This window comes from Arvicola amphibius, chromosome 13 (assembly GCF_903992535.2).
Source record: "Arvicola amphibius chromosome 13, mArvAmp1.2, whole genome shotgun sequence".
Lineage (NCBI taxonomy): Eukaryota > Metazoa > Chordata > Mammalia > Rodentia > Cricetidae > Arvicola > Arvicola amphibius.
The window spans coordinates 4,978,301-4,998,236 of NC_052059.1; the positions used below are offsets into that span (position 1 = coordinate 4,978,301).

Below are 19,936 nucleotides of genomic sequence, written 5' to 3' on the forward strand. Positions count from 1 at the left end.
ATAGCAACTAAAAATTTTGTTCTCTAAAATTTTCCTTTGTAACTCAATGAAAAAAAGGAAAATTAAGATTATGAAAGTGGATTTTGAAGACAAAAGGAATGGTATTGTTTAGATTTTGTTAGAATACTGACTATGTCTTTGGGAGATAATTATATTAGAATACTGACTGTATCATTAGGAGATAATTATACTAGAATACTGACTGTATCTTTAGGAGATAATTATATTAGAATACTGACTGTATCTTTAGGAGATAATTATATTAGAATACTGACTATATCTTTAGTAGATAATTATATTAAAATACTGACCGTATCTTTAAGAGATAATTATATTAGAATACTGACTATATCTTTAGGAGATAATACTGTATCTTTAGGAGATAATTATATTAGAATACTGACCATATCGTTAGGAGATAATTATATTAGAATACTGACTATATCTTTAAGAGATAATTATATTAGAATACTGACTATATCTTTAGGAGATAATACTGTATTTTTAGGAGATAATTATATTAGAATACTGACCGTATCGTTAGGAGATAATTATATTAGAATACTGACTATATCTTTAGGAGATAATACTGTATCTTTAGGAGATAATTATATTAGAATACTGACCATATCTTTAGGAGATAATACTCTGCTCCGTGCTCTAGAGATGCAAACTTAGTCCTGGAAAGAGAGGGATGGAGACTAGGCATTTGTTGTTCTTGCTGGTTGTTTTTGGGACAGTGTCTCACTGTGTAGACTGGCTGCTTCAGAACTTGCTGTATGGACCAAGTTGCCCTCAAACTCAGAGATCCTGCTACCTCTTTCTCCTGAGGCCTTTCTCTGTTATTCTTCCCTTCCTCTCCCTCACCCATCACCTCATAGCCTTTATATATCTTGTTTACTGTTAGAACACTAATTTTAACAAAATTTTTAAAGATTCATTATTTTTCATTGTGTGACTGTTTCCTGATGGGAGCACATGCGTGTGAGAGCAGAGGCCTCAGCATCCACCCCCTGGAAGTACTCTTTTTCCTTCTCCATCCATTCTCCTCCTCTGAGAAGCTGTCCTGGAGTTTTTATTTTAAACCCTAAAAACATTATCCTTGTGCTTAGGGAGGGGAAAGGAGGAGGGAAGGAACAAAAAAGAATTTTTAAACAATGGCAGGCATAGTTGCCCTTTTGAGTGAACTATGTTTCCTGCTGAAAACTAGTAAAATGGCTAAAGGACAACTGACGGGAACAAAATACAAAGAAAACACGAGGGGAGATGCGCGGTCCTGGAAGTTTCCCAGGAACACTTGCACTGTCATTTTGATTTAATTTACATGTAATTTAATACAGATTAAGATGAAAAATCTACATAAAATAGTAATTTATTAGAAGATGTTTTCATCAACATAAGGATGAAACATAATAAATTATCTCTCATCAGCCCAAATTTGTGTCACCAAATATTCCAGGGAAATCTTAACTTTGAATTGATACTAAACTAGTTCTGATAGGTACGGTATACAGATATCTGGCAGAAATAGCCATCCATCTCTGGAATAAGATTACAATAAACTGAAAATCATAGTTTTCGAGTGTGGAGCCAGCACATGATAGAAGATAAATATGCAAAATCAGCAGAAACAATGAAATAAAAAAATCCAGGCACATTCAGGTCAGATTCTGGATGTAAGAAGTCTTGATAGACAGTCTAAAATCCTTGTGTTTAAATAAATATACACTCTTAAATAAAGAACCCTGGTTTTTTTAAAAAGTACATAGTAGCCAGGTGGTGGTGGTGAATACCTTTAATCCTAACACTCAGAATGCGTACAGGTGGATCTCTGAGTTTGGGGCCACAGGACAGCCAGGGCTACACAGAGAAACACTCTCTTGAAAACCAAAACAAAAAAAAGAAGGTAGATAGCAGATTTGGGTACGTATGTAGCACTAGGGTGGGTTTTTATTTTTAAGACGAACCTTTGAAACTGAGCACCAAGACTAAGAATTGAGTGCCTGGGGCTGGAGAGAGGCTCAGCAGTAAGAGCCCTTGCTGCTCTAGGGGAAAGCGGGACTGTCTCCTGCACTACACCACAGTAGTTGGGCTTACACCCACCTGAACTTCAGCTCCAACAAGGGATGCAGTGCCTGTTGGCCTGTGGGGCACCTACAGCTTGTGGGCATACATATAAGCTACACACACACACATACACACACATACACACAAATAACATTTTTAAAAACCACAACAAAATAATTTAGTGGCTGGCTTTTATATGCTGTGGAAAGATTTGGCAAATTGCAAGGCAGATAGTTGTGTTTTATTAAACTAGGGAAATATTTCTTGTATCCGCAAATACCAAACTGTGAGTTGAGCATAGAGGGAAGGAAGAGATAACATATTCATCCTCATCCACCGCGTGTGGGAGAGATGGATGCAGTTGTTGGAGCAGGGAGTTTAAATGTACTCAACAGAAGAACTGGAGAGCAGATATCGTCACTAGAACCTTCTCAGGAAGAGGAAGAGGACTGTCATTAGCAAGGATGAAAAAGGTCTAAATTATGTGACTAACGAGAAAGGATCTCAAGGAATGTCTTAAACTGCAAAATCTCAAACCCAAGTGGAAGCCCATTGTTTCTTCTCATGGGAACCAGCAGAATAGTTTCTGAGATCTTGTTTCCCCAGAACTGATAGTACAAGATAGTATAAGATTTAATTTATAACATTATGCTAATACATGACCTGGATTTGTGAGCCATAACTACGTCTTACATCTCTACAATTTCTTGCCTTATATGACATACTTTATAAATTCTAAATTTCCTCTTTCCACATTGTCTAGGTAAAGAAAAAATCAGGTAAAACTAAAGAAGATATCCTTGCTGACAAACATGAAAATCGAGGCATGTGGGATTCAATTAAAAGGTAATTTTCAATAGTTATTTTAATGACAAAATATTTTTAACGGTGTAACTATATTAATGAAGAAATTCTGCAGATGACAAAGATCTGAGAAATAAGGCGCAGACCCCCTCTCCCAGGGGCCATAGAGAGACACGTAAAGGTTAACATAGAGCCTGGAGCTGGGGGTGGGAAAGAGGCTGGCGGGGTGAGAGGAAGAGAGGAGAGGTGGGGAAAACAGTCGGAACCAACATCACATGCAAAAACTTGCCAGAGAATTAATATAATTTTTAAAAAGAACCTGGAGCTATAAAATGCTAAAAACAGAATACTGTTCAAACAAAGGGTGGGGGTATAGATCCATCTGGGGACCTCGGGAAAGATTCTTCCTACAGGACATGGTGTTCCAAAGCTGTAGTCAGACTGAAAAGACCCAGTTACGTGAGGAAACGAGGTGTGTGCCTCAAAGAGGAGAAGGCCATCCAGCACGGTTGCAACACTGACAGCCATACGCTGTTTTTGAGTCATATTGTTAATTTTAAAAAAGCAGACAAACATTAGGGTTTGTGTGTAGCTGTGTGTGGGTTGTTTCCTAGCATGTATGGAGCCCTAGGTTCCATCCCCAGCTCACAAAAAGGGGGAGATGTGCAAGGGAAGAGAAGGCTGGGTTTGTATATGCATAGTTTCAATAACACAAGACTAGACATGGCGGTGGCTATTGGAGTGGCATGAGCCGCAAACTCTCTCCATCTCCTAAGTCTACTCTTCCTTTACCTCTTATTTTCCTGAGAGATTTTTTAAATAAAGGTTTACTGCCCAGCAGATATAAATAACCTCTTTCCACGTAATTCCAACAAGAGTTCCGAAGCTGGCGCAGGTTGCACCGTCGCACGTTTCCCAAGCTGTGCTGAGCGCAGAGACTGTCTGTGTTGGCGATGCTTTCTCCTGAGAAGGCCTGTTCCACACGCACCGCCGAGGATGAAAATAGGGAAGAATCGTCCCTAACGCACCAGCTTGCTGGTCTACCCAGGTTCATGCTTAGCTAGCTTTCATGATGACCTGTGCAAGGATTGATTCTGCCCACAGTGGGCTGGGCCTTTTACATCAGCTAAGAATCAAGACTGTCCCCACAGACATGCCACAGGCTTATCTGCGCAGTCCTTTGGTTGAGACTGTAGTCGGAGGACTCTAGTCCATAACAGTTGACAGCTAAGGCTGACTAGAGGACTCTGAGTTTATGAGCATAAACACAGATCCTCTCAATCAAAGACAGAAACTTTAAACCGAATGGATTCAGCAGCCTAAATAGATTATTTTGTTCTACAGTCAAAAGAACTGCCATCATTTTGGACTTGGTCCAGTTTATGCCTTTTTCTATAGCCTACTCTTTGATAATAAAAACTGTAGTACTAGCCCATGTAGTAACTTTTTTCTCAGAATTACAAAAGAATACTCATCATAATAATTGATACTTGCCAACATATTTTTAAATTTAGCTTTATTATTTTATGTATATGAGTGTTTGCCTCAGTATACACCTGTGCACTGTGTGCCTGCAGAGGCCAGGAGCGAGTACTGGATGCCATGGAGATGCAGCGACAAGCCAGCTGGGACTTGTCGCAGGGACACTGGAGCTGGATCTGCTCTAGCTGCTGGGACATCTCTTCAGCCCCACAAACAAAAAGCAGTTCTCGACCGTGGCCACTTTAGCCATGTGCTTCGATACAACTGAGGCTTTGATTAAAGAAAAGCTTTCAGCACCAATCATGTACATTAAGAACAGCCCAGATTAATTTGGTCCTTCAGGATTTTCTTGCAATATTTTTTTTTACTTATCTGGGCATTTCGAATTGTTTTCTTTTTTTCTTTTATTGAAAATAGTTTTTCTTACATTCTCATTAAAATTCCCTTCACTGTACTCTCTCCTGTTCTCCAAACTTCCTCCCCGTCTGGATTTGCTGCCTTCCGGTCTCTCCTTAGACAACAGACAGGCTTCTTGGGGACATTAACAAAATAAAGTAAGGTCAAACAAAAACTAACACACAGTCTGCTGGCTGGTGTTGTGTGTCACCAGAGACTAACACACAGTCTGCTGGCTGGTGTTGTGTGTCACCAGAGACTAAAACACAGTCTTCTAGCTGGTGTTGTGTGTCACCAGAGACTAACACACAGTCTGCTGGCTGGTGTTGTGAGTTGCCAGGGAGGAAGGAGCCTCACCTGAGACCCAGCTGTAAGGCATTTTCTCCATTAGTGAATAATGAGTGAGAGCCCAGCCAATAGTGGGTGGTGCCATCCCTGAGCTGGTTGCCCTGGGTTCTATAAGAAAGCAGGCTGAGAAAGCCAGGGGAAGCAAGCCAATAAGCAGCTCCCCTCCATGGCTCTGCATCAGCTGCTGCCTCCAGGATCCTGCCCTGTTTAATTCGTGTCCTGACTCCTTCAGTGAGGAACAGTGATGTAGAAGTGTGAGCCTAGTGAACCCTTTCCTCCACACCTTGCTTTTTAGTCATGGTGTTTTGTTACTAAGATACACAGGAATTGGAAAAAAACAAGCAAGCAAATAGACAGGAGTCCAAAAAAAGACACAAGAATCACACCCAGTCTTTCACATACTCTTGAGTTCCCATAAAAACACTGAACTGGAAGTCATAATACATACACAAAGACCAAGTGCCAACCTGTGCAGCCCTGTGCTTACTGCTTCAGTCTCTGTGAGGTCACCTTATCTGTGCTTATGTTTATTTGGAGGCCTTGTTAGTGTTTGCCATCCCCTCTGTCTTACACTCTTTAACTGTTTTCTTTTGAGACAAGTTCTCTCACTCACTCTCTCTAATTCACTCACCAACAAAGGGTGGACTTTTGAATTGGAAATCTTCCTGCCTTGAATTCCTAAGCAGTCACTTTTTAGAAAATGTGTAGGGATGGGAGGTGGGTGTGTTTGCACACACGTGTGCATGCATGCACACACACCACAGATCTGCAAGTGTCCACGGAGGACAGAAGGGGAAGTGAGATTTCATGTTTATAAGTCGCCCATTGTGGATGCTGGAGACCGAGCTCAAGTCCTCTAGGAAGGAAGGACTCTTTTGACCTTAGATACCTCCCGCGCCCACAGTGCAGCAGCTCTGTGGTGACTTGTCTAGTGTCGGTCAGTAGCAAATGTCTTCCTCTGTTGCTGTGCACCTTGTGTAGAGACAGCGTTTCTTACTGATCCTCCAGCTCACCGTGTGCTCCACTTTCTAGGCCACTAAGTCCCCAGCATCCTGTCTGTCTTTCCAGCACTGGGATTACAGGTGCACAGTATCAAACCCATGCTGTAATGGGGGATGCAGGCTCAGGTCTTCCTGTATGCAGAGCAAGCTCTTTCCCTCATGGAGTCCTGTCCTTGACCTTGTAGACAACCTCGTGAGCACAGCCGCTCCTGCTCCCCCATAGATCACTGTTACAACATTTACAGTAGAGAACCTCGTGAGCACAGCCGCTCCTGCTCCCCCATAGATCACTGTTACAACATTTACAGTAGACAACCTCGTGAGCACAGCCGCTCCTGCTCCCCCATAGATCACTGTTACAACATTTACAGTAGAGAACCTCGTGAGCACAGCCGCTCCTGCTCCCCCATAGATCACTGTTACAACATTTACAGTAGAGAACCTCGTGAGCACAGCCGCTCCTGCTCCCCCATAGATCACTGTTACATTTGCAGTAGAGAACCTCGTGAGCACAGCCGCTCCTGCTCCCCCATAGATCACTGTTACAACATTTACAGTAGAGAACCTCGTGAGCACAGCCGCTCCTGCTCCCCCATAGATCACTGTTACAACATTTACAGTAGAGAACCTCGTGAGCACAGCCGCTCCTGCTCCCCCATAGATCACTGTTACATTTGCAGTAGAGAACCTCGTGAGCACAGCCGCTCCTGCTCCCCCATAGATCACTGTTACATTTGCAGTAGAGAACCTCGTGAGCACAGCCGCTCCTGCTCCCCCATAGATCACTGTTACATTTGCAGTAGAGAACCTCGTGAGCACAGCCGCTCCTGCTCCCCCATAGATCACTGTTAAATTTGCAGTAGAGAACCTCGTGAGCACAGCCGCTCCTGCTCCCCATAGATCACTGTTGCTCCACTACTAACACTTTGACTCAGTGGACTCTGCTTCTTTCCTCACTGTTGGCCTGTGTAAGCTCCAGTACACTATTCATGAACGTAGTAGGCTATACTTTATTCTTGGTTCTCAAAAGAACTCTGGCAATTCCCAAAATTCAAGGTTATTACCACATTAATACACAAAAGTTTAATTGTGTTCCATGTCCGAAGAAAAGTTTATAAACCTCAAAAATACCATCACATTTAATATAAATAGCTCATAATTGTTATGATAAATGTTTGTTTAATGTATGTTGTGCATATTATTTCGATGTATGTAATTATAATATACATAGACTAAGAACACACTGTCCTGTGTTTTTATTACAAGCTTCACAAAAAGTCTGCATAAAGATGACAGAAAGGAAAATGACATCCTAAACATTTTCTCAGTTGCTTCTGGCCATTTATATGAGCGCTTTCTACGGTGAGTATTTTCTAATATTTTCAGTAAGTTGTGCATTTACATAGTCAGAACTCAGCAAAATGAAAGAGTGACCTACAACAAAGAAAAAAACTTTATTTTCCTTTTACTTCCTTGATATTAGTTTCATCTCACAGTAGAGCCAATGGTGTCATCTGCAATGCCAGAGACTGTTACTGCGAGTCCTTTTACCTATGCACTAACAAGGCACATGCTGTGCACCTCACGTCTTTATGTGTAATTTTAATACATCTAAATTTAATTAGTTTGGTTTGATTTAGAATGATTTTCTTTAAGGTTAGGAAACACCTTATATGTAACAAGTTGCAAAGTAAGGGGGAATGTGTATAGTAAATGATCCTTCCCCAGGAAGGGATATCATACTCCAACTCGGTGGAGAAGGAGGTAGTGTTCAGAATTCAAAGAATAGTTTTAGGGGTATAAGTAGAAGGATGGCAGAGAATGCCTTAGAACTAATGCCCTCGTGGCATTAAAGAGAACTTTAAAGAGAACTTTCAGGGCACATGTATCTCCGTTACTGAGAGCCCCAGACTAAAGCAATCTATGGTGGAGTTTTGGGGTGCATAGTTCTCTGTGGGTTTTGAAGGCCGTATGTCTGTCACACAGTAACAGCCAGAATTAGACGCTAGTTCAGTAACAGGACCACTTCACACTAGCTACGTGGTCCTTACACACTTCATACTGTAACAGCCTTAATCTCTGAAAATATTTCCGTTTCATTCTAATGGAAAATTCATAATGGAAAACTCGATTCATCTTTTAAATATTTAGAAGCCTTTGAAAAAGTAGGCTGTTCCATGTATTTGGTTTCGTGTTCTCCTCCATAGGATTATGATGCTCTCTGTTCTGCGGAACACCAAAACGCCAGTGAAGTTCTGGTTTCTGAAGAATTACCTCTCCCCAACATTTAAAGTAAGCATGTTGGTATTTTATAGTGTGGCTAAAGTTTGTTACTAAATTTTTTGCTGTCATGTAAGCTCTTAAAACATTCCTTTTTCAAAGTTGGCCTTTTAAAATGCGTATTTACCCAAATTACAATTTTGAATTTAAAATTATATCCCCAATTCTTAACCAGTTTACAAAAGTTTTGTGTAATTTTTATTTAAAGAAGAATTTAAAGAAAAGAAGAAAAGAATACTAGCAGGGTAAACCCTTATATAAACTCAAAACTAGAATGATTAATAGCTTTCTAAATTTGATGAAAATATGTAAATTTTCCAATTACAAGAACTTGATTCTGTCACAATTTTTATAAAGATTGAACCATTAGTAATATCAAGAAAATATGAAATCACCTTGGAGTTCAAAGTTCCTGCTTCCATGTTCCTGCCTTTTACTCCTGCCCTGCCCCGCTCAGGGACTGTGATCGAATGTGTTAGGTGAAATGAGCCCTTTCCTCTCCGAGTTGCTTTGGTCTTGGTGTTTCTCACAGACATAGGAAGATTAGTGCCGCCTTTCCACCCTGTCTCTCTATGGGAGCACTTTGCCAAACACTCAAAATGGTGAGGGCTTTCTGTCTCTGTGGCACCTGGCTTGCCATGTGCATGTGCACTTGGGGCTCAGTATTGTCCTGGCAGTTTGAGGTGGCCAGCACCCATTGCCCGGCTCCGCCCCGCCTTCCTGCTGCAGAGCGCACTCAGTTCCTCTGTGGTCTCACGGGAGTAATGGGATGTCCTAGAGCTTCAGCAGCAGCTCAGTGTCATAAACGGAGAAATAAAAAGTGCTGACCATGCCTTTGTCCCCTTGTGTTTCCAAACATATTGTTTTCCAGTATCGCTTGGCAATTCTTCATAATCCCATTGGAAAGAAAACCAAGATGCCTTGTGGTGGTTCAAATGAGAATGGCCCCATAGATTTATAGGCTTGAATACTTTGCCCCCAGTTGCTGGAACTGTTTGGGAAGGATTGGGAGGTGTGTCATGGGCTCAGGCTGTGAGGCCTCGGCAGCCTTTCCTCTCCTGTTTGTGGTTGGAGATGCGGTCCTTCTGCTGCTCTTGCCGCCGTGCCTTCCTCCTACCATCACAGGCTCCAACCCTCTAGAGCCGTAAACCCAGCTAAACTGTATTCCATTGCTGCAAACAGAAAGTAAGTCACCCCGTGCCCACAGATGCAAGGACCACACCTTTGCCTAAGTTTAGCCATAGGCTGGGGGACCTGCACAACTCATCAAAGCTGTTTTGCTCAGTTTATTCCCACAAAAGGATACAGACATGGTCGGCAAAGGCCTAGGCACAGAGGACTCGATGCAGGGAAAACAGATGTGGAGTTGCCAGTTGTCTTTTCTCAGACATCACGTGCTTCTCCAAACAACAGTGAAACGCTATTAGAGTACATTCAAGAACACCCACCATGGCACCCAGCAGTCGTGTTGGGGTCGACCATGTAGCCCCCGTGGTCTGTGTGCTGAGCTGCCCGTCCACCTCCTCCAGAGCTCTAAGCAGACGAGTGATGGCACAGGGTCAGCGCCAGTTACAGACTCTTCACACCTCCATTCAGAAGCCACATTCAGGCTAATGATGTTAAGGTCACGGCAGCCCGTACATAGTTGCCCTTAAATTATAGGAAGCTCAAGTCCAGAAAGCCCAGTGATCGTGGAAGAGCCATGACAGCACAGGACTCCTGTGTCTGCGGGGTCCTGATAGAAGCAAACTGATTTTGCTCCATATCAAAGTATAACATATACAGCACATGCTAAAAGAATAATACTGTATAATGACAATAAACAGTTACATTTTGTCAGTTTAGTGCATTTTATCATTGTTTGTAACACATTGTTTAGATTTATTTTTATGTACATGAGTGTTTTCTTTGCATGTATGGATGCACACCACATGCGTGCGTGCCCTTTAAAGTCAGAAACAGCATCTGGTCCCCTGGAGCTGAGGCTGGGAAGAGTTGTGAACTGTGGTGTGGGTGATGAGCACTGAACCTGGGTCCCCTGCGAGAGCAACGGTGCCCTCAGCGGCCGAGGCTCCTCTGCTCTCCTTATTTCAGATGGATTGCTAGTTCTTGAGCTTTTATAGAGCTATGCTAATATCTGCATTTTCCTTTTTAAGGAAATGTAGAAAGTAAAAAACTCTTTAAACAAAAAAGTTTGTTGAATGAAATTACAGAGAATGAAAATATTTTTGAGACAGCCAATGAAGCTCAGGCTGATCTGGAATTTGCTGTCTTTTCCTAAGGAAATGTTTTATACAGCTGCACAGTGTGTTTGTTTTAAGCTGTTACGTCAGCATGTTTGTGTTCTTCTTTAATAAATAGTATTGCTCCATTTTGATGAGCTGATCAGTGTAGGGGAAGAAAGTGCTGTCTGGAGGTCTGTGTCTGTGTCCCTTGGTCCTGTTGCTTTGGCACTCATAGTGACAACTGTTCAACCTAGTATGAGCACACGGTAAACAAATGAAAAGAAGAGAAGCTAGGGTCCCGGTATCCCCTTCAAGGATACCCTCACCCCCAGTCACCTCACTACCTTTCATTAGGCCACATCTCCTGAAGGGTCTGCCACCTTCAAGCAGTGTTGGAGCTGCTGCAGGCTAAGACCGTAAGAGACACTGTGGACAATAGCATCAGAAGGATTCGTTAAAGTGGTGTTTAGGCATTCCCCAATTAATTTATAATAATTTTATAGTAAACTTCTTCTGAAATGTATTATTCGGTTTTCTTTGTATGTTTTTAGGAGGTAATTCCTCACATGGCTAAGGAATATGGATTCCAATACGAACTTGTCCAATACAAGTGGCCCCGTTGGCTTCACCAACAAACTGAAAAGCAACGGGTCATCTGGGGATACAAAATTCTTTTCCTTGACGTCCTTTTTCCACTAGCTGTGGACAAAATCATATTTGTTGATGCTGATCAGGTAATGAGGGTAATTGTTTGTAGTACTAAAGGGTGGTTTTGCCTCTCACTGAATATGAACCTAAGGACTTGCTGCTCATTTGTTGTCATTGTATGTCATGAACATACGAGACCTGATTGTAGTGTGTTCATGAAGGATCTTAAGTAGTGTGGTAAGAAGTGCTGTTTGTTTAGAAAATGGTAGCTTCTGGCTGAAACAGCCATTTTTTTAATTTGGCAGATAAAAACAAGACATGCCTATATTAGTAACTGTAAAATAGTTACATGAATTTGTGTGGCTATGCGCTGGTCTTCTTTGTAACCGGCTGTTTCTTCTTGCTGGAAACACCAGTGGCTGCACACAGCCCCTTGTCATTGTTGACCCTGAGCAGCTGAAACACTTATCAAGTCTCCTTATGTCTGCCACTTAAAGGCTCTAAATTCAGCTGGAGAAAATTTAAAAACCACCTCAGCTTCAAGATTTGTATAGATAAAAGTTATGGTTCACTGGAGAAATGTCTCAGAGGTTAAGAACACAGGTCCTGAGTTCAATTCCCAGCAACCACAGGTGGCTCACAACCATCTGTAATGTGTTCTGGTTCCCTCTTCTGGTCTGCAGTTCAAGCGTTCATGCAGGTATAACACTGTATATATAATAAATGAATCTTTTTTAAAAAAAGTTATGGATTCTTCCTTTACCTCATTTCAGTATCTTTAGAATCGTTACTCATGAAAAAATATTTGAAAAAGTATGGAATTTCTAATCATACTATTATTAACTGTAAATGTACATAAACTAATGCATAAGACAGAATTTGCATAGTGTGGACAGAAGGTATGTTTTTCAAGTTCTGTATTAGAATTAGCTTATGCTTACAGAGCATGCTGACATTTGTTTGTTTGTAAGTGCATCACTCGGCAGACAGAGGCAGAAGGAAGAGACGTTCAAAGCCAGCCTGCAGCATAGGGAGGAGGAAAGCGTGGACTGGCTTGCTTTCCTGTGCCGGTTTGTTCCAAGTTAACTTCACTATTACAGTACAATCTTTAGAACAGGAAAAGCAAGTGTGGTGATAGGAAAGCACTACCAAATACACTGGCAAGAAATCTGTCTCGGGCCAGAGACATGGCTCAGGAGGTGCAGGCCTAGCCATGTGCAAACCTAGCGTGGCCTGTCCCATCCCTGGAGCGCACGTGAACAGGGAAGGAGGGAACAGACCCCATACAGCTGTCCTCTGACTTCATGCTCAGGCCTAGGTATATGTACCCAGCTGTACACACACACACACACAGAGAGAGACGTTCATTTCAAAAAAAGTAAGATTTTAAAGCATAAACCTCTTTTCCTCCCCTCAACATTACACTGGTGTTCTTTTAGCAAGCTTGAGACGGTAGAGAATGAAGAGGGCTCAGTGACTAGAAGGACTCTGCTGCTCTTGTAGAGGACTCAAGTTTAGTCCTACATTTACAGGCTGATCTAGTGCCCTGGGACCTAGTGCCCTCCTCTGGCCTCTTGTAGGCATTGCACACACATGTTACACAGATATAACATGAGTCACACTTCAACACTTTAAATAAATCTTTTTTAAAACAGAAAAAGAAAAGTTAAAATATATTAGCATTGTCATTTAAGCTACTCTTTTTTGGTTTTTGGAGACGTGGTTCCTCTGTGTAACAGCCCTGGCTGTCCTGTAACACATTTTATAGACCAGGCTGGCCTCTAATTCATAAAAATCGTCTGCTTCTGCCTCCCAAGTGCTGGAATTAAAGCTGTGCACCACCATGCCTGGCCCTTAAGCTGCTTTTCAAATCAGGACTTTTTCTCAGGGTAGGGGAGATGGTTCAATGGTTAAGAGCACTGCCTGGTCTTCCAGAGGTCCTGAGTTCAGTTCCCAGGAACCACATGGTGGCTCCCAGCCATCTAGAATGAGATCTGATGCTGTCTTCTGACCTGCAGGCATACATGCAGATAGAGTACACATACATATAAAATAAATAAACATTTTTAAAAGACTTTTTATTCACTTATTGAGGAACTACAAGCTATGTGCTTTTGTGATAGTGTGTGTTATATTCCCGTAGTGTGTGTTATATTCCCGTAGTGTGTGTTGTATCCCCACAGTGTGAGTTATATTCCCACAGTGTGTGTTATATTCCCATAGTGTGTGTTATAGCAACAAGTTTGCTTATAAATGATAGAACCAGGCACCTCACTGGTAAGACCATAATTATACAGATAAAGACTATAAAGCATATGCTTCTTTTAATCTGTGAGAACAAGAAAAACATGAACACTTAGTAAATTCATGTTCTGTGGCAATGATACGGGGAAATGCACCTTTCTGCATGTGTGCAGTAAGGTCATAATATGAAAGTTACACCAAAAGAGCCCATGATATTTTACAACCTTTGGTGTACAGAGATGCTGTTTTTATTACTTAGATTGTGAGACATGACCTAAAAGAGCTTCGAGACTTTGACCTGGGTGGAGCTCCTTACGGATATACTCCATTCTGCGACAGCCGCCCTGAAATGGATGGGTACCGCTTCTGGAAAACGGGATATTGGGCATCGCATCTGGTGAAAAGGAAATACCATATCAGGTAAGACAGCATGCATTCCTCTGTCCTGTGACTGACTGCTGTATTCACTCACAATTATACTGATTATGTGCTGTCTGTGGAAGTCCCCCATGAGTGAACTTTAATTCTGAGCTCATAGAGTTTTCTCACAGTCTCAATATCCTCCATTTTATAGCTGTGGAAGCTGAGGCAGTCAGCATTTAGGTGACTTGCTCAGGTCTTCCTTTCCTAGTACTTGGTTGAACCAAGAGTTAAAACCAAATGATACCACACAGGAGCATGCACCTGTCTGCTGCAAGACGTAAAGTTTGTCAGTGACCGAGTGCAGACACTGACTCCTGCAGTTGCTTGTCTGTAGGGCTGTGAGTTTCATGAAAAGGTTTGAGATGATCTGAACTATTTATGTTCTGCCATTGTTATAACAAACCTCAAGCTCTGGGGAAATACCAGAACATGAGACTCCGATTTATGAAAGAAATATTTGTTAAGTTCTAAGGTGTCTGTCCTGCTTTGCTTTCTGCTGTTATAATAAACACCATGTTTAAAAAGTTATTTGAGAAGGAAAGGATTTGTCTCATTTTGGTGCTTAGAGACCCTCATAAAGGCAGGAACCTGGAGACACGAACTGGAGCAGAAACCAGTGGAGAAACACTGATTCCTAGCTCACTCTACATAGCTGCTCAGTTTCCTGCTTATACACCCCAAAACCACAGGTCTGGGCCCTCCTACATCAATCATTAATCAAGAAGATGCCCCACAGACATGCCTACAGGTTGATCCTATGGAGGCATTTTCTCAGCTGGTTCCTTCTCCCAAGTAACTCTAGCTTGTGTCAAGTTGACAGCAAAACTTAGCCCAGCTCTGCAGATCCATTGTTTACACGGTATCTGGGGACAGCCCAGCTCTGCAGATCCCATGTGTGCACACAAGCACCACAGAGGATTAAAGAGTGCTTCTCTTTTCAGTGCCTTATATGTAGTGGATCTCAAGAAGTTCAGGAGAATCTCCGCAGGCGATAGGCTCCGGGGCCAGTACCAAGCTCTTAGCCAAGATCCAAATAGTCTTTCAAACCTAGATCAGGTGAGTACTATGACAAATTCTAATGAATAAATATCCTGTGTGTATAAACTGTTTCAGTACCCTTCACACACACAGCCCTTTCTAGACATCTGCCCTTCGTCAAACACCTCTGCATGGATGTCATTTTCCATTTCAGCCCAGCCTTCCTCATTCTACCAGGATCCTCACTCTCTCCATCCCCTCACTTAGTCGCCTCTTCTACTCGCTCTCCCTCTGGACATGGGGCTCCCTCACAGCTGCCTCCCTCTCCCATTCTGTCTTTTGTGTGCTGCGCTTCAAGAAGAACTCCGGCAGACACCTCCTTGCTCACATCCCATTAAATTATTCATTATTGCCTCGAAATATTTCAGATGATTTAAACAGACGTGAAAGACAGCACAGTTCATAATCCTTATTATTCCTAATGACTAAATCCATCCATATGTACCTAGCTGGTGTGTTTCGTGTACTTCATATGTGCCACCTACTCTCCTAAGACCTGAAACCACAGAAATCCAAGCAAAATTATTCTTGAGGTCCCAATGCTTTCATTCTAGTTGCAGTATATATGTATATTTGAGTGCACATATATGTGCAATTAATTTTTGGAGAAAAAATAAAATAGGAAAACATTATAAATAGGGTTTGAATGGTCAATTAAGTTTGGGGGTTTTAGTATAAAGTAGGTCCCTATGAAGGTAGAATTAGAATGGGTTTCATATAGAGGCGAAAAATTATTCATGCTGGTATTCCCAGTGGTGAAAGTGGGCCTTCTATGTTTGAGGGATATAAGAATTTTGGTTATTTATAAGGTTAAATACATATCTACTTGTATGTATATGTTACCCACAGTCTTGTACATTAATGTTCACAACTTTATTTCTAACAGACAGCTGGAATAATCTTTGTAGTGGTTGTCTATTGCTACATGACACCTTACTGTAAAATCTAGTAGCTAAGAGGCAGTTTTCTGTGGATCAGTGATCTGAAGCAGGCATGGCTGCTTTGCCGCACCCCATAGCACCTGCTCGTTTGGTGCTTGATAAGATATGGTCATTTCAAGTTGTATGGACTTCTTCAAAAGCCAGTGCATGGAAGATTCATTCACCTGCGGGCTGTGGGCTGTCACCAAGCATCAATTTTTTCCAGATGGCCTTGTTGCTAGGGCATGAGAAAAGTCAGAGAAAGGGGAACTACCAACAAAATTGAAGTCACAGTCTATTCTAATATTTTTTTGTTTTATTGCTTTTGCACTTTTCTATTGGCATGTCCGAGAATTAGTCTATGTCTGGCTTGTTTCATTTAACGTGATGCTCTCCACCTCACCTTTGATGCAAATGATGGCATTCATTTTTCCTTTTGACTGCATGTGTATAAACACTGAAGCTTCTCTACTCACTAGCACTTTGGTTTTGTTTTATATGTACCTGATTTTATGCATCTACACAAACGTAGGAGCCATATGAGAGAATGCATGTGACACTTGTCTTCCTGAGGCTGGCTGGCGTTGTTTAATGCAGTCGTCTCTAGCTGCATCATTCCCAGATGACATGATTTCACTCTTCACATTAGCCCGGGGATTTTATTCATAATTTGTGGCGCTTTCCTGAACAAATAATCCTCTTACTTGCAAATATCAGAGCCTTTAACCCTTCTTTCCAATCTGCACATTTTTACTTCCTCTCCTGGTTTCATTTTACTTTTCTAGGGCATCCATAAGATATTTAGTAGGGCTGCTGAGAGCAGAACCATGAAGTTTTAAATCTTAAGGATACATGGGACATCTAATGCAAAATAACTTCAACCCCTCAGAGACTGAGGTAGTGTCTTAGATAGCTACATTTCTGGGAAGAAAGAAGGGCTCTCTGGCTGGAATACAAATAGATAACTCAGGGGAAACACACTAAGTCTCTCTAAAAAGTCTCTGTCTCTGTCTTTAACTGCTAGGCCCGTTTTTCAAATTATGTGCCAGCAATCTTTGCTTAGGAAGCCTTGAGTGTGCAGAAATATGAAATTGTTCTTACAACATCTCTTCCAAGAAGAGAGTAAGACGACTTGAGAATCTGGAGAAGAGGATGTGTTTGACACAAATAACACTGGCAGGTGCTGGGGAGGCGGCTCAGCGGTTGGTAGCACACACAGAGAACTGGGTTTGGTGCCCAGCACCCCTAGCAGTGGCTCATGGCTATAGCTGACTCCTGTTCAGGGGACCTGACTCTCTCTTCTGGCCTTAGCGGGCACCACCCACACATGCAGTGACTTGCATGCATGGAGATAAAGCAATCTCACACAGAAATAAAAATAAACAGTTTTAAAATTTAAAAGATAAAAACAAATAAGTAAAAAGGACAGGTACAAGTAAGTACCTAATTATGGTTCTGCTATCCAGGTAAGTAGAGAAGATGAGGCTGTGCACGGCCGCTAACACGGGGTGACAGTTGTCAGACCTTATTCTTATCTGAATCTGGATGTAGCTCTAGGTCAGGTGTTCATACATGTATGACACATGATTCTTAGGTTACATTAAGCATGCCAAGCTTACCACATGGAGATATCTCAAATTGTTGAATTTTAAGATATATTTAAAGTCTGAATGACAATTTGGTCCAGACTCTAGCATATTAATTTTTTTCTGTAGGATCTTCCCAACAATATGATTTACCAAGTTGCCATCAAGTCTCTTCCTCAAGACTGGCTGTGGTGTGAGACCTGGTGCGATGACGAATCTAAACAAAGAGCCAAAACCATCGATCTGGTGAGTCTCGGTGTCTCGTTGGCATATAAGTGTGTGCAAAGTGTCCGAATTTAAATGTGCAGTTGTACAAATGAAATGGCTCACACATATTATTACCACACTTCTTCTTTTAGTCTCTTATGAATTAAGTAAAAAGCTGTGTTCAGGAGGTCCCCAAGACTACCCTCAGGTCTGCTGATTAGTAAGAAAACAAATATATAAAGATAATCCATGGCAAAGTTCAAAAGAAAGTACAAATGGAATATAGGGGACCCGGGGACACTGTGAAAGGAGCATGAACAGAGAAAATTCGTGCTGATGGCATAGAAAAAAATCAGTCCACTAGGAAACTGGAGGGTAGAGAAGTCTGTCTAGGTCAGGAGGCATTTAGAATGCCACATAGACAAGACCAAAGGGGAACTTCTCCACAGAATATATAGTTAAAACCCTAAATATTCAGAACAAAGAAGTATATTGAAAGCTGCGGGGGGCAAACACCAGTTCCCGTGGTAAGGCAGGCCCATCAGAAGAAAAGCAGACTCTCAGTAGATACCATAAAAATCATGAAGGTTCAGAACAATGTGTTCCAAACTCTGAAAGACCACAACTGCCAAGCCAGAAAGGAGGAGGAAAACATGTCTGCTGTCTCTCTACTAAATAGTGTAGAAGAAGAGAAGCAGGAATGGGGAACACATTTGAATCCTGAGGTTTCCTTAGTAGAAGTTGGTGGTGTGTCTTTATCCATGCCTAAGAGGAACTTTCAGATTTAGATGCATGCGTTTCTCATAGCAGTAGCTGCATGCAGAGAAAGGAGGAGCGGCATGAATTTGGGTGTTTGGATAAATCAGCTCCCCCTCAGAAACACTTAAAAATTAAGTAACATGGGGCTATAGAGATGGCTAAGAGGTTAAGACAGGGCACAAAGCATCTACATTCTTTGCCAGATATCGCAAGAATGGTCTCTAGCCCATGCTAATATGTTGTTAATACTGCTTCTTTCTGAAAGCTCTTAAGCTGGGCCTGCACAGTTCTTCCAAGATCCTACCAGGATGGACCACTTACAGTGTTCAACCACTTTCCTAGTCCAAAATGTGTTAACACTTCCTCCAAAAGTTACATAGGTCAGGCCTGTCAGAGCAATAGACCGCTCCCTGGTACCAACTTCTGCCTTAGCTGCTGATTGATTGAAAGCATAACCCAGCCCCTGGCATTCATCCTTGGGGCACCAGTGGAGCAGAAAACTCCATCTCAAGACCCCTTGCCCTGAGTTGCCTTGGTCTGGACTCCACCTCCGTAAAAGCCCCACCAAGCACTGACCACTTCCCAGGGAGGGTCAGGACCACTCCCACGGGCTATTTAGGCTGCCACCAAGAAAAAAACACGTGGTCTTTGGGTTTTACATGCCCCTTCTTTCCCCGCCATGTTTTTCTGGCCACCTAGGAGTGCTGCAGTAAACATGGGCTTTGATTTGGTCTAATTTGGTCTGATTGGAATTATTTGCCTCAGTGGAGAGGCTCGTCTTAAGAATATTCCTAGCCGGGCGATGGTGGCACACACCTTTAATCCCAGCACTCGGGAGGCAGAGGCAGGCGGATCTCTGAGTTCGAGGCCAGCCTGGTCTACAAGAGCTAGTTCCAGGACAGGCTCTAGAAACTACAGGGAAACCCTGTCTCGAAAAACCAAAAAAAAAAAAAAAAGAAAGAAAAGAAAAGAAATTGGAAATAAAAAAAGAATATTCCTAGCAGTTACTTTTCTGTAGCTGTGATGAGTCACCATGACCAAGCTAACTTTTAGAAGAGACACAATGACCATGGCAATTCTTATAAAGGAAAATATCTATTTGGGGTGGCTCACATCCAGTTCAGAGGTAGGACATGGCAGCACGCAGGCAGACGTGGTCCTAGAGAAGTAGCTGAAACAGGAAGTGGACTGTGTGTCACATTGAGTGAAGCTAGAGTTAAAGAGACCTCAAAGTCTCCCCCTATGGTGACATGTCTTCCAATAAGAACACACTTACTTCAACAAAGGCTACCCCTCCTAATAGTGCCACTCCCTTTGGGATTGTGGAGGCTAATTACATTCAAACTACCACATTAACTTACAGAGAAAAAAATTTACTGAAAGCTTACAGTTCCGGAGGGTTAGAGTCCATGACCACCATGAAAGAGGGAGCATGGCTGCAGCCAACCAAGCACGGCACTGAATCAGTAGCTGAGAGCTCACTTCTTGACGCACAAGCATGAGACAGA

The 19,936-nt window shown here is 42.1% G+C and overlaps 1 protein-coding gene across 1 annotated transcript in view; it reads left to right on the plus strand.

The window, feature by feature from the left end:
* The window catches only part of Uggt2 (UDP-glucose glycoprotein glucosyltransferase 2), a 106,541-nt gene that overhangs the window by 80,542 nt on the left and 6,063 nt on the right, over nt 1-19,936 (plus strand). Inside the window, exons 31-37 of the mRNA XM_038310088.1 lie at nt 2,831-2,913; nt 7,365-7,460; nt 8,306-8,390; nt 11,155-11,337; nt 13,755-13,915; nt 14,860-14,974; nt 17,592-17,708. Coding sequence (XP_038166016.1) covers nt 2,831-2,913; nt 7,365-7,460; nt 8,306-8,390; nt 11,155-11,337; nt 13,755-13,915; nt 14,860-14,974; nt 17,592-17,708 — 840 coding nt within the window. The remainder of the gene's footprint in view (nt 1-2,830; nt 2,914-7,364; nt 7,461-8,305; nt 8,391-11,154; nt 11,338-13,754; nt 13,916-14,859; nt 14,975-17,591; nt 17,709-19,936) is intronic.